At 37.2% G+C, this 26,967-nt stretch overlaps 2 protein-coding genes across 2 annotated transcripts; one reads left to right on the forward strand and one right to left on the reverse strand.

The window, feature by feature from the left end:
• Positions 1-271: 271 nt before the first annotated feature.
• LOC105056871 (uncharacterized) lies at positions 272-20,961 on the forward strand. The gene is made up of 6 exons (XM_010939212.4): positions 272-428; positions 17,394-17,481; positions 17,645-17,821; positions 19,196-19,294; positions 19,446-19,688; positions 20,354-20,961. The coding sequence occupies exons 2-6, from the start codon at positions 17,413-17,415 to the stop codon at positions 20,777-20,779; spliced, it is 1,014 nt and encodes a 337-aa protein (XP_010937514.1). The 5' UTR covers positions 272-428; positions 17,394-17,412; the 3' UTR covers positions 20,780-20,961.
• A 1,198-nt stretch (positions 20,962-22,159) lies between these two features.
• Positions 22,160-26,136, reverse strand: LOC105056872 (type I inositol polyphosphate 5-phosphatase 5). Its single transcript, XM_010939213.3, has 10 exons — positions 25,853-26,136; positions 25,684-25,771; positions 25,501-25,572; positions 25,285-25,372; positions 25,085-25,189; positions 23,769-24,303; positions 23,500-23,693; positions 23,306-23,414; positions 22,787-22,935; positions 22,160-22,659 (listed from the first exon to the last, which is right to left on the reverse strand). The coding sequence occupies exons 1-10, from the start codon at positions 25,934-25,936 to the stop codon at positions 22,443-22,445; spliced, it is 1,641 nt and encodes a 546-aa protein (XP_010937515.2). The 5' UTR covers positions 25,937-26,136; the 3' UTR covers positions 22,160-22,442.
• Positions 26,137-26,967: the final 831 nt, after the last annotated feature.

Below are 26,967 nucleotides of genomic sequence, written 5' to 3' on the forward strand. Positions count from 1 at the left end.
GAAGAACTCCGATGATGTCGGATCTCTAAAATCCAAAAAATGACAGTGAAGTAATCATTCTTAACATAGTGAACCATTTCCAAGCTGCTGGGAGCTTGGAGTGTTTCCTGAACCTTACAGTGACGGACGCCAGCTAATTTTCCATGTAATCCACCTCACATCATGTTCGATCTAGACGACCAGGTACATGTAACTTAGGTGGGCCCCGCCACACTCTGGCCATCACCCCCATTATAGAAAGCTCTACCGTCCAAGTGGTGGGCCCTCACTTCCATTTCGTTTTATTTCTTCCTTATTAACCGACTCCCCTCTCTCACCGTGTCTTGCTTTGGAGTTTGGACAGCCTTCACCTGAGACCTCTTCCCTCGGCGGCCGTTCCGCAGATCGGATCGCGTCTCCCCTGTCTTCCGCCGCCATATTCGCCGGAGGTAAGCCACTCCTCTCGCGTTAGCACCGCCCTCATTTGCTCTTGCTGATCGTGCGCGTGCGATCTGCTTCTCGCCTCTCTGGATTCCATCGGGAATCGAGTCGTTGTCTTTGACAAGAATAGATGTTTGGGCTCCCGGAATCTGGGGAACCCAATTTGGCGATTTCGAATAGTTCGTTTTATTGGTTAATGAAGGAAAGTTGCCATCTTTTTTATGGATGTTGGTCGATTTTTGTGATGGGTGTGGATTACGATCTTTGATCTACTTTTGTTTAATGTCATTTGGAGAAAAATTTGTTGCGTTCTGTGATTAATTTCGCTCATCCGATTAAGCGTGTGATTGAATAATATTGGAAAATGGTGTTGCGCTGATCCGTTAGATTAGTTTGTTGACAGCATTGAATTGATGCCTTTGGATATAAATTTGTGTTCTGGATACCAATTTTTTCCGTCGGTAGCGGAATCGGTAGAGAATAGTGTTGAATTAGTGGCTTGCGGTCAAGATGTTGACTATGGGTTCCATGTGGCTTTTGCTGTCTGTTTGACTAGAAATAAGCAGATTTTTGATATTTGCTCAGCAATGGCTGTAAATCATGCAGCGAAGGAGAACTGCATGATTTATTGTGTCAATGGAGTTTTGGGTGGACAAAAGAATATCTTAGTTAAGAAAGTTTAATATGTGCATGGAGGTTGCCAAGTGGCTTGATTGGCCGTGTATTGGGCTCCCGATGCCTGTGACCTGGATTGAATCTTTCCCTCACCCCAATTTTGGCTCAGTTTCCTTCTGCCCTATTCTCAGAGCAAAAAGAAGGAAAATAACAAGGACACCAGAATGCTATGTGTGCAATTGTATGCAATATTTATTCTGTTTGGTTGATATGGGGCAAGATCGTAATCCACCATTTATGTGGTTTATGCGGCTTATAAGAAGGTGCAGGTAGCAGAAGTTTGCAGAAGTGCATGGCATGCTAGGAAGCACAGACTTGGGTATGGTATATGGATATGACACTATTACCAATACATAGGTATGACAACTTTTGGAAAAGTAGGATATGATATGGCTAGAATGTGACAACATATATATTTTTATATATAAGTGAGTGTAAAAGAGTATCTGTAAAGCATAGTAGACCATCAAAATAGCAAAGTTTTATATGTCAGCATCAACTTCCAAAAACTCATCATCTAGTCATCGTGCAAATTCATACACCATAATACATACTCCATACTTTTAATATCAACATCACAAACTCCAAAATTGACCATCCATCATTAAAAGTTAACATTTTTTTTAAAAAAAAAAAAAAGCGAAGAACCTCTTCCTCATCTTGAAAGCATATTGGGTGCATGTGGGAAATATCCAGAGCATTTTTTTTCAGTTTTGACAAATATGATGCATAACATAATTATCCTAGAAGCATCCAATGACTATCAATATCCAATATGGCAATATGTGATCTGAAGTATCCATGCTTTGTAGATGGCATATGAAATCAAATATGATGTTATGATAGAGTGCAGAACCACTTTAGATACATGGCTGCAATTTGTATGTAAAAGGAGTAGCATTCGATGGGTTTTAATGGTAAAGGAGGAGATTGACCCTGAATCAATGAAATTAATATTTTGGAAATTATTCCCAATCTTTCTAGTAGCAACTTTGAAGCATGGCTCACCTTACTAATATATATCCTATGAACAAGTAAAGGATGATACGTCTATGATCAAGGTTCACTGAACGGGTACTAAAGGTCATACTGGTTCGGTATTGTACGGGTCCATACAATATCATTATGGTGTTATCAAAAATAGGAAGAGAGAGAGGGGGGGACAGAGGAAGGGAGGGAGGGAGGGGGAGGGCCAAAAATCACCCAAATCCTAACCTTCAGAGCTAGAGAGAGGGAGGGAGGGAGTTGGGAGGCTAAGGGAAGCCCTAACCCTAACTCTCAAAGTGAGAGAAGGGGAGTGGGGGGGGGGGGGGGGGGGGGGGGGCGGCGGCGGTGCGGGGAAGAAGCCCAAACCAGCCCTCATCTCGGTCGTTTTGAAATTTAAGCTGAACCATGTTGGTCTATGACTGGTCTGGTTTGATATACTTTGAACTAGCTGATTTGGCATAGTTTGGCCATTCTTGTCTGCAACTATAGATGGCTGTTGTTCATTTTCTTGTATGAAGTATAAACAAATTATTGCATGTACTCAGTAACAAAAGTATCCTTTCTCTTTAGCAAACTTTTCTTTCCCGCAGGGGGTGGGGGGTTTTGCTTGATTCTTCATGATTTGCCTGTTTATAACCATGACATTGCATGGTACCATAAGGTGCAGGGATAGGTGATAGAGGTTCCATCCCAAGAAGAAGTGACATGAAGTGCTTCTTAGATATGCACAACAATGCCCACTTTCTGTCCAATCTTTTTAGAACCACTAAAAACTTTTGGAAGTCTGTATGTTTCTAGGGAGCTTCCATCATTGGAAAAGTTCAAAGCCTTATCTTTACATCATTCCGCTGATGATTTGTAGAAATTTCCATATTTTATTGACTCCAAGGATGGGTTATATTAAAGAGGCTCTTTCGTTTAGACTTAGGCAACATCTTGTACATTGAAAAGTCTGAGAACTGTGGACCTGGTTGTATCTCCAAAACAGCCTCAACCACATTTAAGGGTGAAAATGGGGCATAACCTATTTTCCCTGACTTGGTTGTATAAAGGACAATACAGTCAGCATCACTTTGATCAAGTAGCTAAAGTTCAGAGAAGGTTCCATCTCTTCTGGGGAACTTTATTTGAGTTATGTTTGAGTATGTCCTTTCAGATAATATTTCAAAATTGACCTATGAGATTCTCTTACCCCATATCATGGCCTATGATTACTTCTTGATGATGTGTGGAATGTTTTAATTAATGGTGAAATCATGTGCTGATTGTTTCATACGAAGGCATGATTGTGTTTGGATAAATGCATACATGTGTAATAAAGCAGTAAGAGGAAATTGTGTGTTGTGGGTGGGATGTAGATACCTGTATGGTTATTGGCTGTATCATGTCAAGGCAGCTGATCTTTGCAATATTTGGGTTTGGTCAGCTACATCAAGGGGCCAGGCTCGATAAGAGCTCAAATTCAGCTCAGGTTACAATTATGTATTCATATTTGGCTCGTGCATCATTCAAATGAGCTTATTCTCAAGCTGAGCTAAAGCCTATAGTTTATTTATTGAGTCGGCTACTGTTTGGGTTGGCTCTTCAACATATTTAGCTTGGCTTTTCCTTTTATATATATATATATATATATATTAAGCTTGAATATATAAAAAACACCAACATACCATGCCAAAACCCAGGGAACAATAATTAATACAATGTCAGGGACTGCCTCTTAGGGTCTTGTTAGCAAGAGGGTCAATATGAACAATTCATTGTTTGCTATACCACCCCATATCAAACGATGTAGGGCGTATCATATCAGAATGGCGTACCATCCTATACCGACATTATCATACCATACCAAACCGCATACCGATACTATAATAGAATTTTACCAGTATAGGGTTCTGTACCGAGATGACGAACCTGGAACAATCATTTTTCATCTGAAGACGGTCCCAGCAAACTTCATGGGAAAAAGATGGTTTCTTCCTCTTCTAATTTGGTCAAAACTCTGATAGTCTTACTAAAGAAGGAAAATAATATTAAATTATATGATAAATTATAAATTTTTTTTTGAGATTAGGGTTAAATTACACTTACATCCAATAGTTTGAAAAAAATACGCTTACCTCCCTGAGATTTATTTTTATGTGACACTTTAACCCATGACTTGATGGAATGTTAGTCAAATCGTTAGACCCAAATATTATATCAAATTCGGTCTTGAGGATGGCGGATTGCTGGGACTCCCACTGGGCTCGTCGAGTGATCCATCGGGTGTTTATCTCTTGGGAGCCTCCATCCTCAACATTCTTTAAGATCAATTTTAATGGCAGTGTATCTGGCTCGAGAGGGAGAGCGGGATTTGTGATTCGTGGCCCAGATTCGAGACCACTGGTGGCGGGCAGGAGCTACCTGGTGGATACTATGGTCCCAGGGGCGGAGCTACGAGCAGCATGGGCTAGTATTGCCTTTGCGAGGTTGGCTCTTAGGGTAGACCGGCTTATTGTTGAGGGTGACTCTGCCACGATGGTCAAATGAATTCAGATACGGGATACAGAGGATGCTGCTCACCCACTTTTGAGGGATATTGCAACGCTGCTGAGAGGGGTCGCCATCATATGTGCCAGGCATGTCTATAGGGAGGCCAACACCGTAGCAAATTGAGTTGCTACTTTTGTGGTAGAGCATTCGGGGGATGTGATCTGGACTGATATATCCATTATACCATGTGGTTTTCGCGATATTTTATTTTTTATTTTTTTTGGTTATGTTCATACCAGAATAGTATGAATGTACTGCCTTATCAAAAAAAAAATTTAGAAAATGATGAAAATAACCTTAAACACTATGTGAACTTGTCAAGATCGGACTTCTACTAAAAGACAAACTAACTATTCCCATTAGAACAATATTAAACTAGGAAACTAGGAATACTAAAATGCATTACTAAGATACAATATTTTAAATGTCTTAAATCCAAAACCATTGAATACCTATCCAACAATACATAAAAAGTTGGCCAAAAAGACATGTAAAAATAGAAGGAAGTTGAGGGATGGATTTCTTTACACGATCAAAAGATCGCATCATTCAACCTCCCACTGGAGCTCGATCATGTGAAGCTTTCAGAGCTCCTCAAGCCAGGAGACTTCTATCGTTGCTGACTCATCACCACCAGCGGCGGCACTGTTGTTGTTGTCATCATCGTCACCGCCATCGATCCTAGTAGCGAAGTGGTGTTGAAGATTGCAATAGCATTGGCAGCAGCTCTGTGGGGTAAAGATGTGTGTGAAGGAGCTCTAGGCCTGGACCTCCATGGCGATGGAGTCCTAGCTTTGGATGCCATGGCGGTTAACAGTGTAGGCGAGAGGAGCACCTCCCATCTCCCTCAAATTTCTCACTCTGAATCACTCAATCTTGCATTAATCATGCTTAAAAAGCTGCCTATGTCGTCACCTCATGTCACGCCCCCGACCCAAGATTGTGAATCGAGGGTCATGACAACCGCCGCATACTCATAGAAAACTCTTCCCATGAACATGCAAGGCATCTTATCATACTATCTCAAAATAAGAGTGAAATAATTAGTCAATAATTTAAATCCAAAATATAACGAATTAAATTTTTTTTTTTAATATCTCAATAAATTCAACAATGATTCATAGTCTTTACATCAAATTCAATAAGACTTTCAATCGAAAATAAAAGTATAGAGATTCTACTTCTGATCACTCTTCCATTCATATCTTGTATCATCTTAATTCTTCAACATCTGTAAAAACAGTAAAATAGGAGGTAATGAGCTAGACAGTCCAGTAAGCAATGATCACTTCTCAACAGATTTCATCAGGCATTTAAGTAAATAATCATTTATAGAAAATAAGCATATAGAGTTCATTAATTCGAAATCAATTTTCAATTATGTAATATAATTCATGCCAAATTCATTTCTTTTTCGAAAATTCAAATTTTTTTCGAGATTTCAATTTCTTTCGTCAACCATGAGCTATGATCACATTTTTCCTGTGGCAGGGTCATAACACCGCGTATCTTCTTGCGGTGAGCTGCGAATCATCTGGCAGCAAAGTCCTTCAGAACCACTGGTCTCTCTGACGGTTTGTCGCTGGTCTCTCTGGCGACGTAAACCCTCAGGACAAATCAATTGCCAACGTATATGCCCCCATTGGCGGGGTCCTTTACATAGTCAGGTTGTCAATTCATATTGTTCTTATATCAGAATTCTTCATAAATCATGTTTCATATTCTAATTTTGATAATAAAATATATAATCATGTAGTATCGAAATCAATCAATATAATGCATCATGGAATCAATATGTTTAATCATGCTTCATCATAACATTTCGAATAAGATATTTCCATAACAAAATACCATTCATCCAATTCATGCATCGTTTCACAAATCATGTCAAAAAAATACATTATAATTTATCGATAAATCTAGAAAAAATAAAACATTACTTACCTCGAACGCATTCCAATAAATCCACATAATTCTATAAATTTTTTTCAAAAAATTCTGTTCGTAGATCATATCGCGATATCCCATGATCAAACATCCACAATCCTATATAGAATCAATTTCAATAATTAGAAAGAATACGAATACCATATTTCAACGGTTTAGATTGGGTCCGATCATCTAATTTCAACTAATCAAAATCTAATTAGGACCTAAACGATCCAAAGTTTGACTATCAGATCAAATCGAATTCGAAGTGATAGGATCGAGGTTTCTTCATCGATTTCATAAAAATCAAGTAGAGAGAAAAAATCAGAGGAGAGAAAATTCATGAGGTACAATTCGAATTGATTAGGTGACACAATCCAACATTATGATTGGTCCAATATCTCGATTGGTGAAATCAACATGATCAAATCAAGTCATGGCTAGATCGGGATCATGGATGATCAAATCTAAAAATTCATGGTCTGATTAAGGTGGGTGCCAGTACACTGTCTGACAATCATGGATCAGGATTCTTCATTAGAATCAGATCAGGACTATTAAAAGAAATTTCTTCATTCACTAACCTTTTTAGAGAGAGAATCAATCAAGAGAGAGAATATTTTAGAGAGAGAAAATTTTAGAGAGAGAAAACTCATCTTGAATTCTTCAGACAATATGATTCAACAAATCCGATCGATCAGATCAAATCATGCTAAGATTATCATATGGATAATTCAATAAAATCATGAGAAATAAAATCTAAAAATACCTGATCTGATCAAAGTGGATGTCGGTGTACCGTCCGACGATCACAGATCAAAAATTCATCATGAGGATCATTTAAATTCATCATCATTCTTCTCAAAATTCTAAAAATCTTAGGAGAGAGAAAGTTCAATTTTAGAGAGAGAAAATACTAGTTCAGGTTGAAGGAAGAGAGAGAAGAGAGAGAAACTCTCTTTCTCATATTTTATTATTTATATCATTATTTATTAATTAATTTATTTTATTTTTCTTTCTTCTTTTCTTTCTTTTTTTTTCTTCCCGAAAGAGAGAGGAGAGAAAATCTTATTTATTATTATTATATTATTTTTTTTTCTTTTTCTTTTTTTTTTTTCTTTTCTTTCTTCTTCTTCTCTTTCTTTTCTTTTCTCTTTTTCTTTTTCTTTTTCTTTTCTTTTCTCTCGGGCTCCTTCCTAGCCGAAACAGGGGACCGGCAGGTCCCCTCCCTTGACCGGCCGTTCAGGCCACGGCCGACACGGCGAAGGCCGGCGGTAGAGGGGGGCAACTCTCTCGAGTTCGGAGAGGCAAGGCCGGCGGTCGGTAGTGATCGCCGACGCCGGAAAACCAAAAGGAAGAAGAGAGCAAACAGGGGTCCCTTCTCCGACAAAAATCGACGACACCCGTTGCCGGCAGTCATGCACAGAGGCACGGGAAGAAGGAGAAAGAAGAGAGGAAGAGGAGGAAAGCTTACTTCGGCCTCCGGTGACCCCGCCGGCGAGCAATCGCGGCGAGCACGAAACAAGTATCCGCGGCTCCAATCGGAGAAATCAGGGAGGAAGAGAGGGGGAAAAAAACCGATGGAGGACTTCTAAGGAAGGGGAGAGCCTTTTTATAGAGAGCCCTAGGACTCCTGGTGGTCCTAGGACTCCCGATCACCGCGATTTCATCGGAGAAGAAGACTCCTATCGGGAGTCTTCTTCCCGATTTTCCCTATTTTTTTTTTCATTTGGGCTTTATGGGCTGGGTTTGTTACATAGGCCAGGCCGGGCCATGACATTCTTTCCCTCTAAAAGAAATTTCATCCTCAAAATTTTTCTTGCTTGAGTCTTCATAGTTTCTTACCTGAATTTCATCCACAAGTATTTCAATGTTTTAATTCTTAATATAAAATTTATTTTTAAATCATTTTATAAGGAAAAAGTCAATACATCAAATATTGATCTGAAACGGAACCATTCATTTTCTTATTTATCAAGATCAACATCTCAAAGATTTTCAATATTTCAAGATTTCGAAATTATGATCTCATTTCCTATAAAATAGTGTTCAATACCTTATGACTAGATCAAAATCAAATCTATCTCTTGTAAATAGAAGAAAATCAATGTCTCTATTTTTGCATAAGAACTTTATTCATCATCGTTCATTTATTTATTTTCAAAATATTAACTATTCTTAATTTCAACCCATCATAAGATAGGAAAACATACTTCTATGAATCATTTGATGATATCCTAATCAATCAAAATTCAAAAATATTTTCTCTTATTCATACTTTCAAAGGTTGAAGATTTATCATCTCAATCTCATTCTCGAATTTTTGATATTTAATTCTCGATACAACTTCATCATTAAGTCATTTCATAATAAAAATCAATAACTCAAAAATTGATCTAAATCAAAACTATATTTTTCTTATAATCAAAATCAATGTCTCTATTCTAAGTAAGTATATCAATTTGCTTTATCTAAATATTAACTACTCTTAATTAATCGATTCATTATCAAATTAAATTATAAATAACTCTAATTTATCTTTTGTAGAACAATCGTCAATATCAATAGATAACCTTAATCTTTTCCATTCAGTCAGAAAAATAATAATGATCAAAAGAGTTCTAACTTCAAATTTTATTATACTCTGGAGATAAATATTTGAGTATAATAATCTAAAATCAAAATTATTATTCAATAAACAATCTTAAATTTTTTCTAATAAATAGAGAATTGTAAAATTCAATTTTAGGATAGAGAAAATTTATCTCTAAATATTCTAAATCTAAAATCAAAAATCAAAGATCCACTCATCCTAGAATTAGGATGCTAATTATTTTTGTAGCATAGTAGGTGGAAGCACTACTTTTAAAAATCACATTAGGATATCTAAAATAATTTAAAATTTTTAAAATATTATTTTTTCTAATATCAATAAATTTTTTGTATCAAATCATATCATCTATCATAATTCTTTAACTCAAAGGGTCAACATTCCTGACTTACTCAAAGTAATCCAGATTGTCATGCTTCCGCTGCGCATTCGGATCTAACAATCAAAATTTCTTAGGTTCATCAAAAAAAAGTTTGATCAAATTATTTTTTTATCTTATCAATAGAAAAGATCTAAAATTTTAAATTTCAATTGAAGTCAAAGATTAACCTTCGATTCTCATTCATACTTTTACTGGTGTACAATAATCTTGATTAACCCTTGAGTCCAATATCATATTTAAATCATCATATAGATTTACAATAATCAATATGAATCAAATCTTAATTCTCATATCAATTCAATTCGATAATTTTCAAACCAAAAATTCTTATAAGTCAAATCAATAAAAAATTCTTCGATGCTCCACCAAATTTGGACATAATCAGAATATATAAGAATTTCAAATCATTATTTTTTTCTAAAATTTTTATCATCAGGATCTTCAATATCTATCAAATATCCTTTCATAACAATCATACAAACTTCAAAAAAAAAAAAAAATCAAATCTCCATTTAATAGTAGATTCAATTAGGGACCTCGTTAACAAAAGCAAAGGAACTCCATATCAATTCTTAAATCCAAAATTTCTAAATTGTAAATTCACATGGATCCCTTAATCTGAAATAAATATAAATCAGATCTTTTATCTTAATCTAAAGATATCAATTTTTTATTAGCAACCTCAACAATAATATCAGAAAATCTCTTGATCAACTTAGATACGAAATCTTTAAATTGAAATTTCATACACATCATGTAGTCTCCAAGAGACATAATAAGATCTATTATCTAGATCTAAGGATGATGATTAAAGATTCCAGTACGATGAATATTCTACAACCTCATAATCGATTTCATCAATAAGAAATAGGTTTCTTTGCAATATTCTCAAATATGCATTCATCCTAATATGCCACTTTATATATAATCCATATACCAAATTCAATTTCGATAAATATTCCAATCAAGCATCATTAAAGATTTTTCTTAGTCCATCCTGGAACAATATTTTATCGTCAAATCTTTATCTTGCCAATAATAATCAACTTCTCAACTAGAAGTAATATCATAGTATTATTCTCACATCGAATTTGAACTTACGATTCACTTGAATAATCAATGATCAAATTAATAACCATAATGCACAATAAAATTTTATGTCAATCCTTTTATGATTACTTTCGATCAAGATCTAACTAATCATATCATGATCAATAGATCATCCATCATATTTCAAATTCTATATGTCATAATCTCTTGTGATCCTTTCATACATAATCTCAATATTTAACCAAAAGTTCAAAAAGATTTCTCCCACTACAATCATCAAAGATCTATACCATAATGTCCTTAGTGTCTATCCACTAACACTCCTTCTATACACATCTTAGTTCATCTACTAACGCTCTGATACCATATTAATTATCACGTCCCCGATCCGAAATTGTGAATCGAGGGTCATGACAACCGTCGCATACTCATAGAAAACTCTTCCCATGAGCATGCAAGGCATCTTATCATACTATTCTAAAATAAGAGCAAAATAATTAGTCAATAATTTAAATCCAAAATATAATGATCTAAATTTTTTTCTTTAATGTCTCAATAAATTCAACAATGATTCATAGTCCTTACATCAAATTCAATAAGACTTTCAACCGAAAATAAAAGTATAGAGATTCTGCTTCTAATCACTCTTTCATTCATATCTTGTATCATCTTAATTCCTCAACATCTGTAAAAAGAGTAAAATAGGAGGTAATGAGCTAGACAGCCCAGTAAGCAATGATCACTTCTCAACAGATTTCATCAGGCATTTAAGTAAATAATCATTTATAGAAAATAAGCATATAGAGTTCATTAATTCGAAATCAATTTTCAATTATGCAATATAATTCATGCCAAATTCATTTCTTTTTCGAAAATTCAAGTTTTTTTCGAGATTTCAATTTTTTTCGTTCTTCAATTCTTTTCGTCAACCATGAGCTATGATCATATTTTTCCTGTGGCAGGGTCATAACACCGCGTATCTTCTTACGGTGAGCTGCGAATCATCTGGCAGCAAAGTCCTTCAGAACCGTTGGTCTCTCTGGTGGTTTGTCGCTGGTCTCTCTGGTGACGTAAACCCTCAGAACAAATCAATTGCCAACGTATATGCCTCCATTGGCGGGGTCCTTTACATAGTCAGGTTGTCAATTCATATTGTTCTTATACCAGAATTCTTCATAAATCATGTTTCATATTCTAATTTCGATAATAAAATATATAATCATGTAGTATCGAAATCAATCAATATAATACATCATGGAATCAATATGTTCAATCATGTTTCATCGTAACATTTCAAATAAGATATTTTCATAACAAAATACCATTCATCCAATTCATGTATCGTTTCACAAATCATGTCAGAAAAATATATTATAATTTGCCGATAAATCTAAAAAAAATAAAACATTACTTACCTCGAACGCATTCCAATAAATCTACATAATTCTATAAATTTTCTTCCAAAAATTCTGTTCGTAGATCATATCGCGATATCCCATGATCAAACATCCACAATCCTATACAGAATCAATTTCAATAATTAGAAAGAATACGAATATCATATTTCAACGGTTTAAATTGAGTCCGATCATCTAATTTCATCTAATCAAAATCTAATTAGGACCTAAACGATCCAAAGTTTAACTATCAGATCAAATCGGATTCGAAATGATAGGATCGAGGTTTCTTCATCGATTTCATAAAAATCAAGTAGAGAGAGAAAATCAGAGGAGAGAGAATTCATGAGGTACAATTTGAATTGATTAGGTGACACAATCCAACATTACGATTGGTCCAATATCTCGATTGGTGAAATCAACATGATCAAATCAAGTCATGGCTAGATCGGGATCATGGATGATCAAATCTAAAGATTCATGGTCTGATTAAGGTGGGTGCCAGTACGTTGTCTGACAACCATGGATCAGGGTTCTTCATTAGAATCAGATCAGGACTATTAAAAGAATTTTTTTCATTCACTAACCTTTTTAGAGAGAGAATCAATCAAGAGAGAGAAAATTTTAGAGAGAGAAAATTTTAGAGAGAGAAAATTCATCTTGAATTTTTCAGACAATATGATTCAACAAATCCGATCGATCAGATCAAATTATGCTATGATTATCATATGGATAATTCAATAAAATCATGAGAAATAAAATCTAAAAATACCTGATCTGATCAAAGTGGATGTCGGTGTACCGTCCGACGATCACAGATCAAAAATCCATCATGAGGATCATTTAAATTCATCATCATTCTTCTCAAAATTTTAAAAATCTTAGGAGAGAGAAATAACGTAGAGAGAGAAAGTTCAATTCTAGAGAGAGAAAATATTAGTTCAGGATGAAGGAAGAGAGGGAAGAGAGAGAAACTCTCTTTCTCATATTTTATTATTTATATCATTATTTATTAATTAATTTATTTTATTTTTCTTTCTTCTTTTCTTTCTTTTTTTTTCTTTTTCTTCACGAAAGAGAGGAGAGAAAATCCTATTTATTATTATTATATTATTATTATTTTATTTTTCTTTTATTTTTCTTTTTCTTTTTTTTTTCTTTTCTTTCTTCTTCTTCTCTTTCTTTTCTCTTTTTCTTTTTCTTTTCTTTTCTGTCGAGCTCCTTCCTGGCCGAAACAGGGGACCGGAGACGGTCCCCTTCCTTGACCGACCGTTCAGGCCACGGCCGACATGACTAAGGCCGGCGGCAGAGGGGGGCAACTCTCTCGAGTTCGGAGAGGCAAGGCCGGCGGTCGGTAGTGATCGCCGGCACCGGAAAACCAAAGGGAAGAAGAGAGCAAACAGGGGTCCCTTCTCCGACAAAAATCGGCGACACCCGTCGCCGGCAGTCGTGCACAGAGGCACGGGAAGAAGGAGAAAGAAGAGAGTAAGAGGAGGAAAGCTTACTTCGGCCTTCGGTGACCCCCCCGGCGAGCAATCGTGGCGAGCACGAAACAAGTATCCGCGGCTCCAATCGGAGAAATCAGGGAGGAAGAGGGGGGGAAAAAAATCGGTGGAGGGCTTCTAAGGAAGGGGAGAGCCTTTTTATAGAGAGTCCTAGGACTCCTGGTGGTCCTAGGACTCCCGATCACCGCGGTTTCATCGGAGAAGAAGACTCCTATCGGGAGTCTTCTTCCCGATTTCCCCTGTTTTTTTTTTTTCATTTGGGCTTTGTGGGCTGGGTTTGTTACATGGGCCGGGCCGGGCCATGACACCTCAGCTACACGTCCAAGGTTTTCTCCTCTTCTTCCTCATTTTCATGTTTTGATTTCATTTCTTATTTCATTTTTTTCATATTTCAATTTTTTTTGATTTATTTTTCTTCACTCTCTGTTCTCTTTTATCCCTTCCTCTCTCTTAGTTAGGGCGTGTATGAGGGTTTGGTAGATGCTGAAGAGGTCCCACACAACATTAATATTACTACATATGGTACATCGATGAATAATAAAATGGCTCGGCACATAAATATTCCAATTACATCAGCAAGAATTCTCAGTCTTTTTTCTTACTAATTATCACTAATTAATGCTCAATTTGGTTTTCTTTCTTTCTTCATTCCTCCTCCTCCACTCTCTCTCTCTCTCTCTCTCTCTCTCCTCCCTCCCCATATTTTTTGGTCTATATGGACTTTTTCATAACTAGTTGATCGAGTTGCTACAGCCATGAAGGTGAAGGGGTTTGCCTGCAAGGCAGACACGACAAAGGATGACTTCTTCATAGGATTAGTCTTCCTTGGAGCCACCAACAACAGTATGAGATCCCTGATGATGGGGGCCAACGTAGAGAAGATCCCACGGCTCGACAGCCTCAGCATCTTCATATCCTGCATCGACTATGCCCCCAATGAGCTCAACCCTCCGCACACTCATCCCTGTGTCACCAAGATGACCTTCATCCTCGACGTCAGCTTCATCACCACTGCCAACAAGGTTATCACCAAGACCATTACCAAGGACGATGTCTTCATCTTCCCTCGTGGCCTTATCCACTTCCAGAAGAACAATAGCGATGCCCCCACCGTTGTTATCGCTATCTTCAACAACAAGCACCCGGGCTTGGAGAAGGCAATCAGGGTGCCGAGGTTTCGAGAATATTTCGAGGAAGGAAAAGGGGTGGTGGAGTATGCTGTTGCAGTAGCGGCGACCAAGGCGAACATGTGGTGGTTGGCGAAGGAGCAGATGCAGGAGATTGGGAGGCTCGGGGAGGGCGGGCGCCGATGGATGCTCCAATAAGTGGATGCAATGGCAGCCATGCAGGTGCAGCTAGGGGGTCAGCGTGGGTGGCAGCATGGGAGTGGGATGTGGTAGCGCCTAGCATCACCATGGTGTTGCACCGATGGTCAAGGCAAAGGTGGTTTTGGGCATGGGCGGTGAGGTCGTAGGTGACTTGGAGGTGGAGATGCACCACCAGTTCATGTGTTTGGGATGGTGGGGATGCTGGACATATATGGAAGGTGGAAACTGGAAATGGCTAAGTTCAACCTTTTACATATTGTAAACAGTTATACTAATGATGTTAATTGAATTGGGGATAAGTATAAGTTTTTTAAACCATCGGGTTTAAGTGTAATAAACGTAAATCTCAGGGTGGGTTTGTTATTTACTTTAAATTATATAAGAAGCCTTGAAAGAAGCCAACTTTAAAGTTTCAAGGGTAGATGTGAACATTACTCTCCTTCTTATAATATCTACATAAGGGTGGCAGATAGGGCATCCTAAGCAAGTCTATTATTAGTCAGAGTCTTCGCACTCAGCCAAAAATCCACCGTGATGGCATTATTCTTTGCCTTTCTTGAAATTTTAGCATAAAGCTCATCATTTCATCAGCTAGTTTGACCATAAGATAGTGAAGAAGAATATGCTCTAGAGTCTTATCCTGAATATATTAAATATCTCTATGTTCTCCTAGTCATTTCCATCTAACAAGGTTTTCTCTTAATAGAAATTTGTTGTTCACAATCAGTCAATGTAAAGCGTCAACCTCCAACGGGATGGGACAACCATAAAATGGAGAAATCCTTTATGCACTTTGCTGTTGTTTAAGAAAACTTATACAAAGATCACCCAGTAAATGCATTAGATGAATCCCATTTCCATACTCTTAAAATATTACCAGCTCCTATGTAGGTGTTAAACTGATTAAGAATCTGCATCTTGGTTATATTTATCTCCATTTTTATGGTTTTTGAAAGTGTTGACATTTTTGAACATTTGGACATGGTAGGATATGTATGACTAGGCGCTCTAACCTGAAGTGTCTTGGTCACATCAGCAAAAAGTGCCAACACTTGGAAACTTTTTTTGACGTTTCTTTTGGGAGACTCAAGTGCTAGACACTTTCAGTGAAGTGTCATAGTTATCGGGTCTCTTTTTTCTGGAAAATAGAAGGTTTGTCATTTATTTCTTCTTCTTCTTCTTCTTCTTCTTCTTCTTTTTATTATTTACTTTTGTAAGTTAGCTTAGCTCAATTATCTCCTAAACATTTAATGCTTCAGATCTTCATGAAGCAAATTAACTACCTATTTTGCATTATTTGCTTGCTTAACATGATCGCCAACTCATACTGATGCGCAACAGTGCAAGTCGAATTCATCATTCATTCTGCCTCTTGACATGCATGAATAATTTGTTGTCTGAAGCAACTTAGTTCAAATAATAACTTCAGAAGATTGACAGGAAAGTTTTGGAGACTTATGAGGCAAAAAAGGTGAAATCTTGCCAGCTGTGGGTTACTAGTCCAGGCATCGACTAAGTGCTTACCAAAGGAAGTTACCCAGAGGTGGAAGTCCTAGGGTTTGGTTCCCTTGAAGACTTCTTATCTAATAAAAAAGACTTCTTATCTAATAAGGATTGTTTTTCTCTAAGTCAATTATGGTTTATTCTATTCTCAGGTCAGGAGTCCTTATGCATCTCTTTTCATTCATTCTGGAAGTTTGTATATTTGTTTCACCATTTGCTTTTAGTGGTCTCTACTCATTGTAGTATTGGGCACCATGGGGATCAAAATTTATAACTTAATTGATGAACTCTTTGTAAGTCTAAAAATGGCCCTTCTGGACTCAAATCAGCTAGTTTAGTGGCTCTTCGTAGCCAGGAAGAGATCTCCATAAGAACAAATGGAGCCTTGTGTAGGAGCAGTTTATTGTGTTATTAGATCCGATAAAAGCCCGGCTGATTTTCTTTTCCCCTTTTTCTGCACTTAGATGCTTATGTTTGAGTTAAGGAATCATTTGAAGGCACAAGAAGTGATTTGAAGATAGGCTGACAGAGCCTTTAGCTGGGAGGAAGTGACCCACTCAGGACAAAGAGACAGATCTAAGTGCATAGAGTGTGTTTGTAAGTGAAATAACTGGAATGATGCATAAAATAATTCAGTACAAAGAAGCTGAAAGATGGTTTCAACCACAGATGGCTATGATATCGAAGCATGATCAACATACTAGAAGGAAATGTGGACAAAGGAAATGGATATGGTGCACTAGTCTGGGGCAGGTAAAGAGATAAAATGCAGGTATCTGGGGCAGGTAACAAGACATAAAATGCAGGTAAGTTCGTTTTGTCAAACTTGCAGAGAGCGAAATGATTTATCTATTACTAAATCATTGTATTTTTCTTCAAGTATTGTGATTTGGTGTTTATCGTTTTTTTGGCTGCAGTTGATTAACTCATTCTTGTCTTTTGGTTAAATTCTCAAGGGAGTTATTGTGTTAAATTAATTGCAGTTATACATCAGGTTTAAGAGACTAATGGTTGCCTGTTCCTGCAGGCAAAAGTTTTATATGAATGTCACATTCTTTAGCTTTTTCTTTCCAGGAACCTCAGAATCTTGAGTATGAGTTCAGTGAACTCCGCATCAAATGGTTCTGAAAAGCAATCTCTATTTGAGGAGCAGAGGGCTAAGGTAATCCATCTCTCTTCTGTTGCTTTCTTGTTTATAAAGTTTAGAATGTTGGTACAATGAATGCATTATCCCTTCAAATAAAGGTTTAAGAGATTTGTTTTTGAGAAAAAAGGTGTATCCCATTTTCTCTTGATTTTGATTTTTTCTTTGGTTTCCATTGCAGATTGGTATAGTAAGAGCATCATTAGGCTCACTGCCAGACAAATTATCCTTATATTGTTCTGATGCATCAATTGCAAGATATCTTGTGGCAAGAAATTGGAATGTTAAGAAGGCAACTAAAATGCTGAAGGAAACCTTGAAATGGCGCCTTCAGTACAAGCCAGAAGAAATTCGCTGGGTAAGTCAGTTATAATGGAAGCTCAGATGCTAAGTTTTCTTTTTTCTTTCTTTTTTCTTTTGAGAACTAGTTTGCATTTCTGAAGTTATAGTGCAATCATTCTTGTTTATCATCATTTCCAAGAATGTAATCATTTGTCTAATACAAAAGAATTTTTCTGATGTTGAATGACTACAGTGGTATCTTTTAACTATGTCGTCTAAATGTTGAATGAAAGGTGTTTAGTTGATCTTGAAACTAAAGGTTCTGCATACTTCTTTGTAAGTTTGTATCCTGCTTCCTGTTAATGTAATATATAATTACTTTGTATATGATGGAAACTTAGTTGTTAATAGCAAGCAATACAACTTGTGTTCCACTCCTAAAGACTATATAGCCAACTCCAAATCCAATAATAGCCTTCCCCTTTTACTTAAAAATAATAATAATTGTAATTATAATAAAAAAGAGGTAAGAACCAAACAGATTTAATTATGATAATGAAAGCACAAGGGAGTATAGACCTAGAAGACCCAAATAAAAGAAATGAAAAATAAAAGAAAAACCAAACACAGCAGTGGGCAGGGGAACTTAGGAGAGGAGATAGGCACAATGGCAGAGATTAGCAAAGTGAGTTTATGGGAGAATTTATGTATTGTCTACTTAAGTTGCCTTCACTAAAGATTTATTTATTGGATTTACTTCTATTATTCCTTATTATATGTTTCTGAATTTTATTGGTCAATCTTGTGGTTCTTAATAGATAAAAATAGGGCTTGTTTCCATGAAAGTCATCTGCTTGTCTATCTTGTTTGTCAATCTCTAGGTCTTCAGTTTATTCTCACAGCTTGTAAATTGGAACTAGGATCCCGAAATCCATGAGAATTTCTTATAATGGTATCAAATATTGATGATCCAAGGATAGGCACTGATGTAAAATGTTATTGAAAATGGGGCAGGCGTATAATGAAAAAATGAACTGGTGCACGAATGCTTGATCCTTCTTTCTTGACCACTGCCCCCTCTCAATGTGCAGACATATGAACCTTAATGTAAGGAACTGCTTCACCAGTTGTCTTGGAAAAGAAAATGAATTCTTTCTTTTGATTTAGAGTTAAGCAAATTTAGCAACTTCCATACTGTTAAGGATATAAAACTTCAAAGTGTATGTCTAGTTACGTTCTTTATTAGCAGCCTTAATTCTTTGAGTTATGCGATTGTAGCAGCATCGGTTATCTCTTCGAGTTATCTTTCCAAAAACTATCCAAGAAAGATCCCACATAATGTACACAGGGGTCACATTTTGAATGTAACACAATTTGCTTGTTATTGTGTATCTAACTGTTTTTTATTTTCCTTTTATCCTTTTTATCCTTTCAATACTATTGCTTTTAGGAGGAGGTGGCCAATGAAGCTGAGACAGGAAAAATTTACAGAACTAATTACTTCGACAAGTATGGGAGGAGCATTCTTGTCATGAGACCTGGGTGCCAGGTTTGATCTGTTTCTACTCCTTATGGTTCGCTAAGCCTAAATGCACATATGCATATTGCGTTTAGTAGAAACCTGTTTTCATGAAAACTATAATTTCACATTGCTTATGCTTGCCCAAATGTCACTTTCTCAAATTTCAATTGACCTGCAGAACACAAAGTCAACAAAAGGACAGATCAGATACTTGGTATATTGTATGGAAAATGCTATTTTAAACCTTCCACCTGAGCAGGAACAGATGGTATGGCTTATTGATTTCCATGGATTCAACCTGTCAAACATATCAGTGAAGGTAACGAAGGAAACAGCTCATGTTTTACAAGATCATTACCCAGAAAGACTGGGTTTAGCAATTCTGTACAACCCACCAAAGTTCTTCGAGTCTTTCTGGATGGTAAGTATCCATTTTTACATTACAAACATCAGTACATTTTTGTACAACTTGCCTCATAAGATAGAAGTGAAAAAAATGACTTACGGCTCTAGAATTGGCTCGCTTGCCAAGTTTCCATATACAAGTACTTTTATACTTTGATATGTTTGTATTGCTAATCTATGATATATTATTCAATACCTACCATCTGATATCTTAAGCTGAAACTGTAGATAATTCTCTCTCATAACCAGATGATTCTTTGCTTTTCGATTCATATACCAATATTTTCTTCATGTGGAGATTCCAGCAACTTTTCATGAGGCTGCAAATGCACCATTCCATGCATTCTCATGGTCCATCTATCATGTATTTTCTAGATATCTGGAAAAACAGAAATTACTAAGTCTTGCCCTTAACAAATCATAATCCTGATCCTAACTAGTAGGTGTATCTTAAGCCCTAACACCTGCATTGTTTACATAGGTTTAGTTTGTTAGCCCATTATCGATTTTTTGTTAAAGATCCAGCCTGGTGAAGTTGATCACTCTAAAAATTGGGCATCATTATAGAACTTTTGACTTTCAAGTTTATGGAAATATATATTTTTTGGTATTTAGCAGATCAAGAGTACCAAGCATGTAGATGTACTTTTGTTTGAAAGATGCATTAATCATTTGTGACAGGTGGTGAAACCCTTTCTAGAGCCAAAGACTTACAGAAAAGTAAAGTTTGTGTACTCTGATGACCACAGCACCAAGAAGATCATGGAAGAACTTTTTAACATGGATGCACTAGAATGCGCATTTGGGGGCAATAACCAAGTGGCTTTCAATATCAATGACTATGCACAGAGGATGAGGGAAGATGATAAACGGATGCCTTTATTCTGGAGCCAAGACAATGCCTCGATGTCTTCTAAACCATTTGACATGACCATGGCTGTCCTTGACACAGGCAACTCGGAATCAGATTCTGAACAGTCTGATAAAGAGGGTGAAGGCAAGCCAGGAACTCATATGCCTGATTCCGAATGTTCACCTGTAGATGGTTCGGTGGAATTAACTGGCAGTGGGAGGAGTGGCGGATCAGATCAGCAGTCGGTTCAGTGAGAAGAGAATAAGAATTGCTAATGTGATACTGGGTTAAACCTAATAATACTAACTTACATTGCCTGTGTTTTATAATAGCCGTTCACCCCGAGTTTCCAATGAGCTCGGGGTTTTCCCTCTTACCAAGAAGAATTCCATCATAAATCAATACTTTATCATGTGAAGAATGTCCAATTTCCTCCCGTTCAGTTCCCTTGCATACTGTTGTTTATAGGGTGCCCCCTTAAAAGCTTTGTTCTTTTTGTCTGGGATTGATTTGGCTATCGGTAACTCTTTGCGCGTTACTGTATCAGCTGAAGCCCATTAGCAGGAAAGTTTATGTTGACTTCCAATTAAGTGCACCATTATTGCTGGGCGGTATATAAGATCCTAGCTGAGGGTGAATAAGTTGAAGCCTTTGTATGCGAATTGGTGGGGGTTGAACAAGGGGCCTCTTGTTGTGCCCAATGAATTATATAACTAAGCCGGCCATGACATTATGATAATGAATGCAGATCTTCAGACCTTTGCCCTCTTAAGCTTTCATTGGGACTGTTTGGATTTCAGCTTGTGTTTCAACATTATATTTCCTATACTTGTCAATTGTTTCCCAATGCAATGAATCCTGGCCAAGAATGGAACTGTGCAGGGAAATTTCCTGTTCCACCATCTATTTTGACTGCCTAGGTCCAATCCAGCGGTCCAGATGTGTACAAGAGGGAAGGCCTGATGATGAGGTTTGCTTGTGCCCAAAAATATGCCCTTTAGTGTATGCCGAGTGCTGACACTTTATTAATCATCTCTGGGGTCTCTTGATATGATTGTGAAGGTATTGTTTGGAAGTTCCTGTGAACTATGGTAAACTAATCAGGTTGTTAATAGAAACACGGCATCTATCGTCTTGCCTGATGAAGCTCCACCCATATTGAAGAAAATCCTAAAACTGTCCTCCATTCATCTTGCACAGTTGATGAGCTCATAATGTTGCATTTCAGTGTGCAAAATAGCATAAGGGATGAAAAAGGAATTGGCAATGGGTTCATCAATGGCACGTCTGAGAGACATAGGAAGACCTTTAGATCAGGGGATAGTGATGGCCATGGTGTTTGAGACGGAGGGGGAGGAGATGGAGATGGAGATGGAGATGGAGATGGAGATGGATGATGGTCCTATGGCTACTGAAGAAGAAGACCAGTTGCTACTTCTACAGAATGGTTGGATTTGGAACTTTGAACTGCACTGAAAGAGAATTACAATAACAGATAGTTATCTTCTCCTACCATACATGTCATAGACTCATAGGAAAAGAACGGTAGTATTAGTGGGTACGTTTTCCCTATGATTACTTATAAAAATAAGTGCATAAGCAGGGTCTACCCATAAAAATAGAATTAATGGATGTACCATAAAAAGGAGGTCAGTGTATTTACTGATGCCCTTATATTAGTGTCTGTTGTGATATATATGGTTTTTGTTACATGTTTTTCCCATTATCCTTAAAAGAAATTTTGGGGGAAAAAAGATACAGAAGACTCAAGTTCCTGACAGCTACTTCACATGCCAAAACCAACTTTGTTGTGCTTGTTTTGGAGATGGAATTAATTTGAGAGCTATAAGCAACCTATGGACACAGATACAACCTTTCTTCATTATGTAAGTATACACAACAAGAGAGATCTCTCTTTTAGAGCTCATAGAAGCTGTGTCTCTGAGGTATAAGTTCATCAAAAGGAATCCTCGATTGGACACTGGAGTAAACCATTCTGCCTCTGCCATCATTGCTCATCTCAACCTGAGCTATGAATACAGCACAGACAGGCCTATGATCGGAGAATCTCGACTCCCCTCTTATGTACTGCATCTGTTCTATTCCATTCCCACGCCACAATATTCGATCACACCTGGATTAATATCATAAAAGCATTCAAGGGAACTTATTAGAACTGCTTAAAGCCTTAAACTAATCAGTTCCTGAATTACCAACATTGGAAAGCATGTATACTAGTTGTAGATAATGCTATAACATACCATGCAGGTGTTCTACGCTTCTTCTTCGATTTTACTGTCTCTCCAGCATAAGAATCTGAGTTGTGTGAGTATTTGTAAGTAGGAGCAAAATAGATCTTCCCTTCCTTCCAACCATTGAATACTCTGCCTGCTTCTTTCTCTAATTTTAACTGTAATCAGCAGTACAATTGGTGAAAAGAAAAGAAAAGGAAGCCTTAGAATGTGATCATTTTATCAAGAACCTAACTAGCCATAAGTTTAATATCGAGTAATGAGGTACCGGCCATGGAGGGGGAAAACAATGAAGACATGGAATTTAACCATGTAGTGATAAATAGGATGATGGTAGTGAAATAAACAACATATAATTTATCATGGCAATTTTATCCTAGCCTACCAGCCTTGTCATGCAATCACGCTAATATCTAGTGCAATGCCACACCATATAATTAGTAATTTTAGCATTGTTTTGCACTTGTATTTGCCCATAAGGAAGCATCTCATCATTATAAGTTGTTTGATTAGATGAAGATTGCATACCTGATCCCTTTCTAGGAGTGCATCCCAGTCATTATCCTCCAGAAGTACTCTTGTCTCGTCGTAGCTTAGTGCAACACGGTAGTTCAAATCACCCAACCATATCACTCGACTGTCATGCAATAAACTGAAAAGAGTTAAAGAATCTGATATCAATGGTTCTAGTTTCTGGCTCATTGCAAGTTACGAATCCATACTCATGTTCAAGGATTTTTTCAGGAATTCGACGACCCGGGGTCTTGCAAATCCTTGGAAACTGTGTGCTCTTCAGGATCTCATTGACATCAGAGTTCCTCCTTAACTCATCACCCTCCTTCTCTCCTGAAGCCAAATGGCTGCAAACGAAGCAAAAGGTTGTCCGATGTAGTGACATGCTCATGGCAATGCATCCCTGGAGCATAAACATTCATGTGAGCTACTGATTTAGCTTTAATGGGGGCTAATGAAGCTGAATTCTGCGTCTGACCTTGTTACCAAGGCATCCCATGATCCCTCTCCCCAAGGTGGCCACCCTAAGGTGGCCAATGTGTTGCACCAGCTCACTCCTGACCCACACAGAGAGGAAGATGCCAACCATTTGCTTGCTTGAGATAAGACAGTAATTCATCTGGTTTCTCTGATCAGAGCCTCCAAACTTTGTCATTGGAGAGTCCTCATCAGTGGACTCAATCCTCTGGATGAGCTCCCTGAGCTCTCTCGCCCTTCGTCGGACACCGGAAGGCTCAGAAGCACAGTTGCAGGTCTTGACAAGGGCACTATCGACACGATAGTTCTTGCTGAGGACTTTGAGTGAAGGCTTTTGGAAGAAGAGGAGACCGCTCGTCGACTTGGAATCTTTACTTTGTTTTGAGCCACTGTTGACATCAGAGGGGTCATCTCTGGAGGACTGGTCTCGGGGCTTGTTGAGAGCTTGGCTGATGAGGGCGAGCCATTTTGCAGCAGGTTCATTGTCCTCAATGACCAACACATTCCCTGCATTTAGAGGAACTATTTCCTGAAACCTGTGAAGGAAATGCAGGGAAGAAAGAACACACCACATTATTCTAGTCCATGGTTAATAGATTCTAATGCATGAATAAGATTAGTGCTAATATAATAGCAGGAAAGCTCTTAGTAGCTAAAAGCTTTTCCCTTCCATTCTTTGTCAGGATAAATGGAATGAACGATACGAAAGACTGGCTCGATTCATCTAAATTAATGGCTTCTTTGCATTTGCAGTTATTAGAGAAGAGAATGCTAGTTTTATGTACTATTGATGGATTTTAAGGATTTGCATGACACATTTCTTATCATAAATTTTCAGAGATTTCCCTAACTTGACTCAGAAAGTCATAGTTGATGTAACATCTGCCTCTTATGATAAATATTGGATCATTAGTTAGTAACTTATGTTGAATGGTTAAATGGCTTGTCGTAATGACTATAAGTTGTATATTTTGGGTTGAAATAACTCGCTTTGAATAGGAACTAATCACAAAGTAGGATGCACAGGCACCCAGATTAAATGAAATAAGGCCATTACGAATCACCCCTCAATGATAACTTGATTACATGGGATGAATGAGTTCAGAATGGTAAAGAAATCCTTCTTCAAAGTGAAAATGAACATGCATTCTATTTAATAATGTGGAAAGCCAATTGACATCAGTTTTATCATAATTGGATTCACAAAGCATTTACAATTTCCTGGGATAAACTTAAGTGATGCCATTGTACCATATTGTGTGTTTATTGGTTCAATCTCAAGATAGAAGACCAAAACATCAAACATAGCTTCCCTACCCTAAGACATAGATGTCTGAAGATCCTTCTACTTGTAGATAATCTTCTAGGTTGATGCCATTGTGTGGAGACTTCCCCCCAACATTCCATGTTGCCACAAATATCCTGTAATGCATAAAATTTCATCACATAAGAAAGATTAGACCAAAAGCAAACCCCACAAATACAACTCCACATGAAAGAATCACATATCATCCTACCGAAATTCCTGAATTTCAGAAGCTTGGCAGCATGGCCGTTCGAAGGTGCACAGATTCAGACCTTCGATGCGTGAACTCGAGTGTCTATCTGAAGAGAAACAAATCAAAGATAAAAATCTGGCTCGCACATAGCTAATCTCTATGCTATGCTGGAATTCAGGCAATTAACTGCAATAGATGTATCAAGATTATAGTGCTAAAATCTCTACAAGCCACCTGAAAAGCTTTTTCTTATAAATGGAGACGCATCCACGAAACTTCGCTTTGCCATATACCTCCTCTCTAAATCTATCAAATGCATGAAAAAAATAAAATGCATGACTCAAAGACTCAAAAATATGCTGCTTTGGACAAATGACATGAAACTATCAAAGAAATTATTCAAAAATATATATATACCATAAACAATATCCCTCCCCGGGAATATATCATCATCTTCAGTTCTCCCATTCTTCCCCTTCTTGCTGAAAATGTTTGGTATAATGGACTGGCAATGAAAGGTAAATATATAAATTACAAGAATTCTGTCAGCGAAGGACAAGCTGAGCTACAAAGCATGGACATATACCTTTTTCTTTTTATCGTTCTTGACAGAATTTTCATTACTAGAGCTGGATTTTGTCATATCACAAGACGGATCTTGGGTTGACATCCAGTTGGAAATGAAACCAAGTGTTAATTGGTCGACTTGATTTCTACACTCTTTTGATTGTTTTCATAATTCCATGATCGCCGGAGAGACTTGCCGGCAGGCGATGGCGGGTGGACTGGAGGCAGGGTGATGGAAGATTGGATGGTGGAGAGAGGTTTTGGGAGATGGAAAGAGAGCCAAGGCCTGAAAGGAGAGGTGGCAACAGGTGGCCTCCTCTGTTTTCCATTATGGCCACCTTTTGCTGCTAACTTTGTTGAAGATAACAAACTCCCCCGCCAACTTATGTGGGAGGGAAGACTCGGTCTTCTCGTCCTGTCATCACATCACACTACATTAAAGGACTGGAATATCCTAGAGAAAAGATCGATATTTTCTTGCCTCCAGTCCTAGATGACTTCGGAAATCATTGTTCATCAAACATCAAGTACCAAATCTGGATATTAAGCTCCTATATTGTTTTTATCATAATAGATATGGTTTTTTAATTGATCAAGAGACGTATTATGTACTTTTTATGGTAATTTTAAATTATTTTATTGAGTCAAGATAAAAAATTATTGAGAGGCTTTAAGAACACCTGGTATACCTTTTTTCTCAAAAAAAAAAAAAAAGAAAAAGACTATCATATGCTTTGATAGAACATCAGCAATAAAATCTTGGGGAGTTTTAATCCATCTAGTTAAGGTACTACTAAGCTGATTTATCTTGTTGAGATTGTAATCATGTCGACATTTTTTGATAAGATTACTCTTGTATAGTTGTACTACAAGGATTGCCACCCTTCAGGTCTAATTCGCTCACCCTCTATCATCCTTCTTTATGTTTATCTATTTCACCTGCATCAAATTAGATTTATAGCATTTATTATGGTGAATAGCAGAAAAACTACCTTCTTTTTTTTTTTTCCACATGTTGCGCCCTTTCTTCTAATAATGCCAACATGGCCACAGTACAGGCATGCTCTAAATCCATTATTTTGCTGTCATAACAGAAAGAAAAGAACGCCTCAGATTCATTTAAAAAAAAAAGAA

This window comes from Elaeis guineensis, chromosome 13, assembly GCF_000442705.2.
Source record: "Elaeis guineensis isolate ETL-2024a chromosome 13, EG11, whole genome shotgun sequence".
Lineage (NCBI taxonomy): Eukaryota > Viridiplantae > Streptophyta > Magnoliopsida > Arecales > Arecaceae > Elaeis > Elaeis guineensis.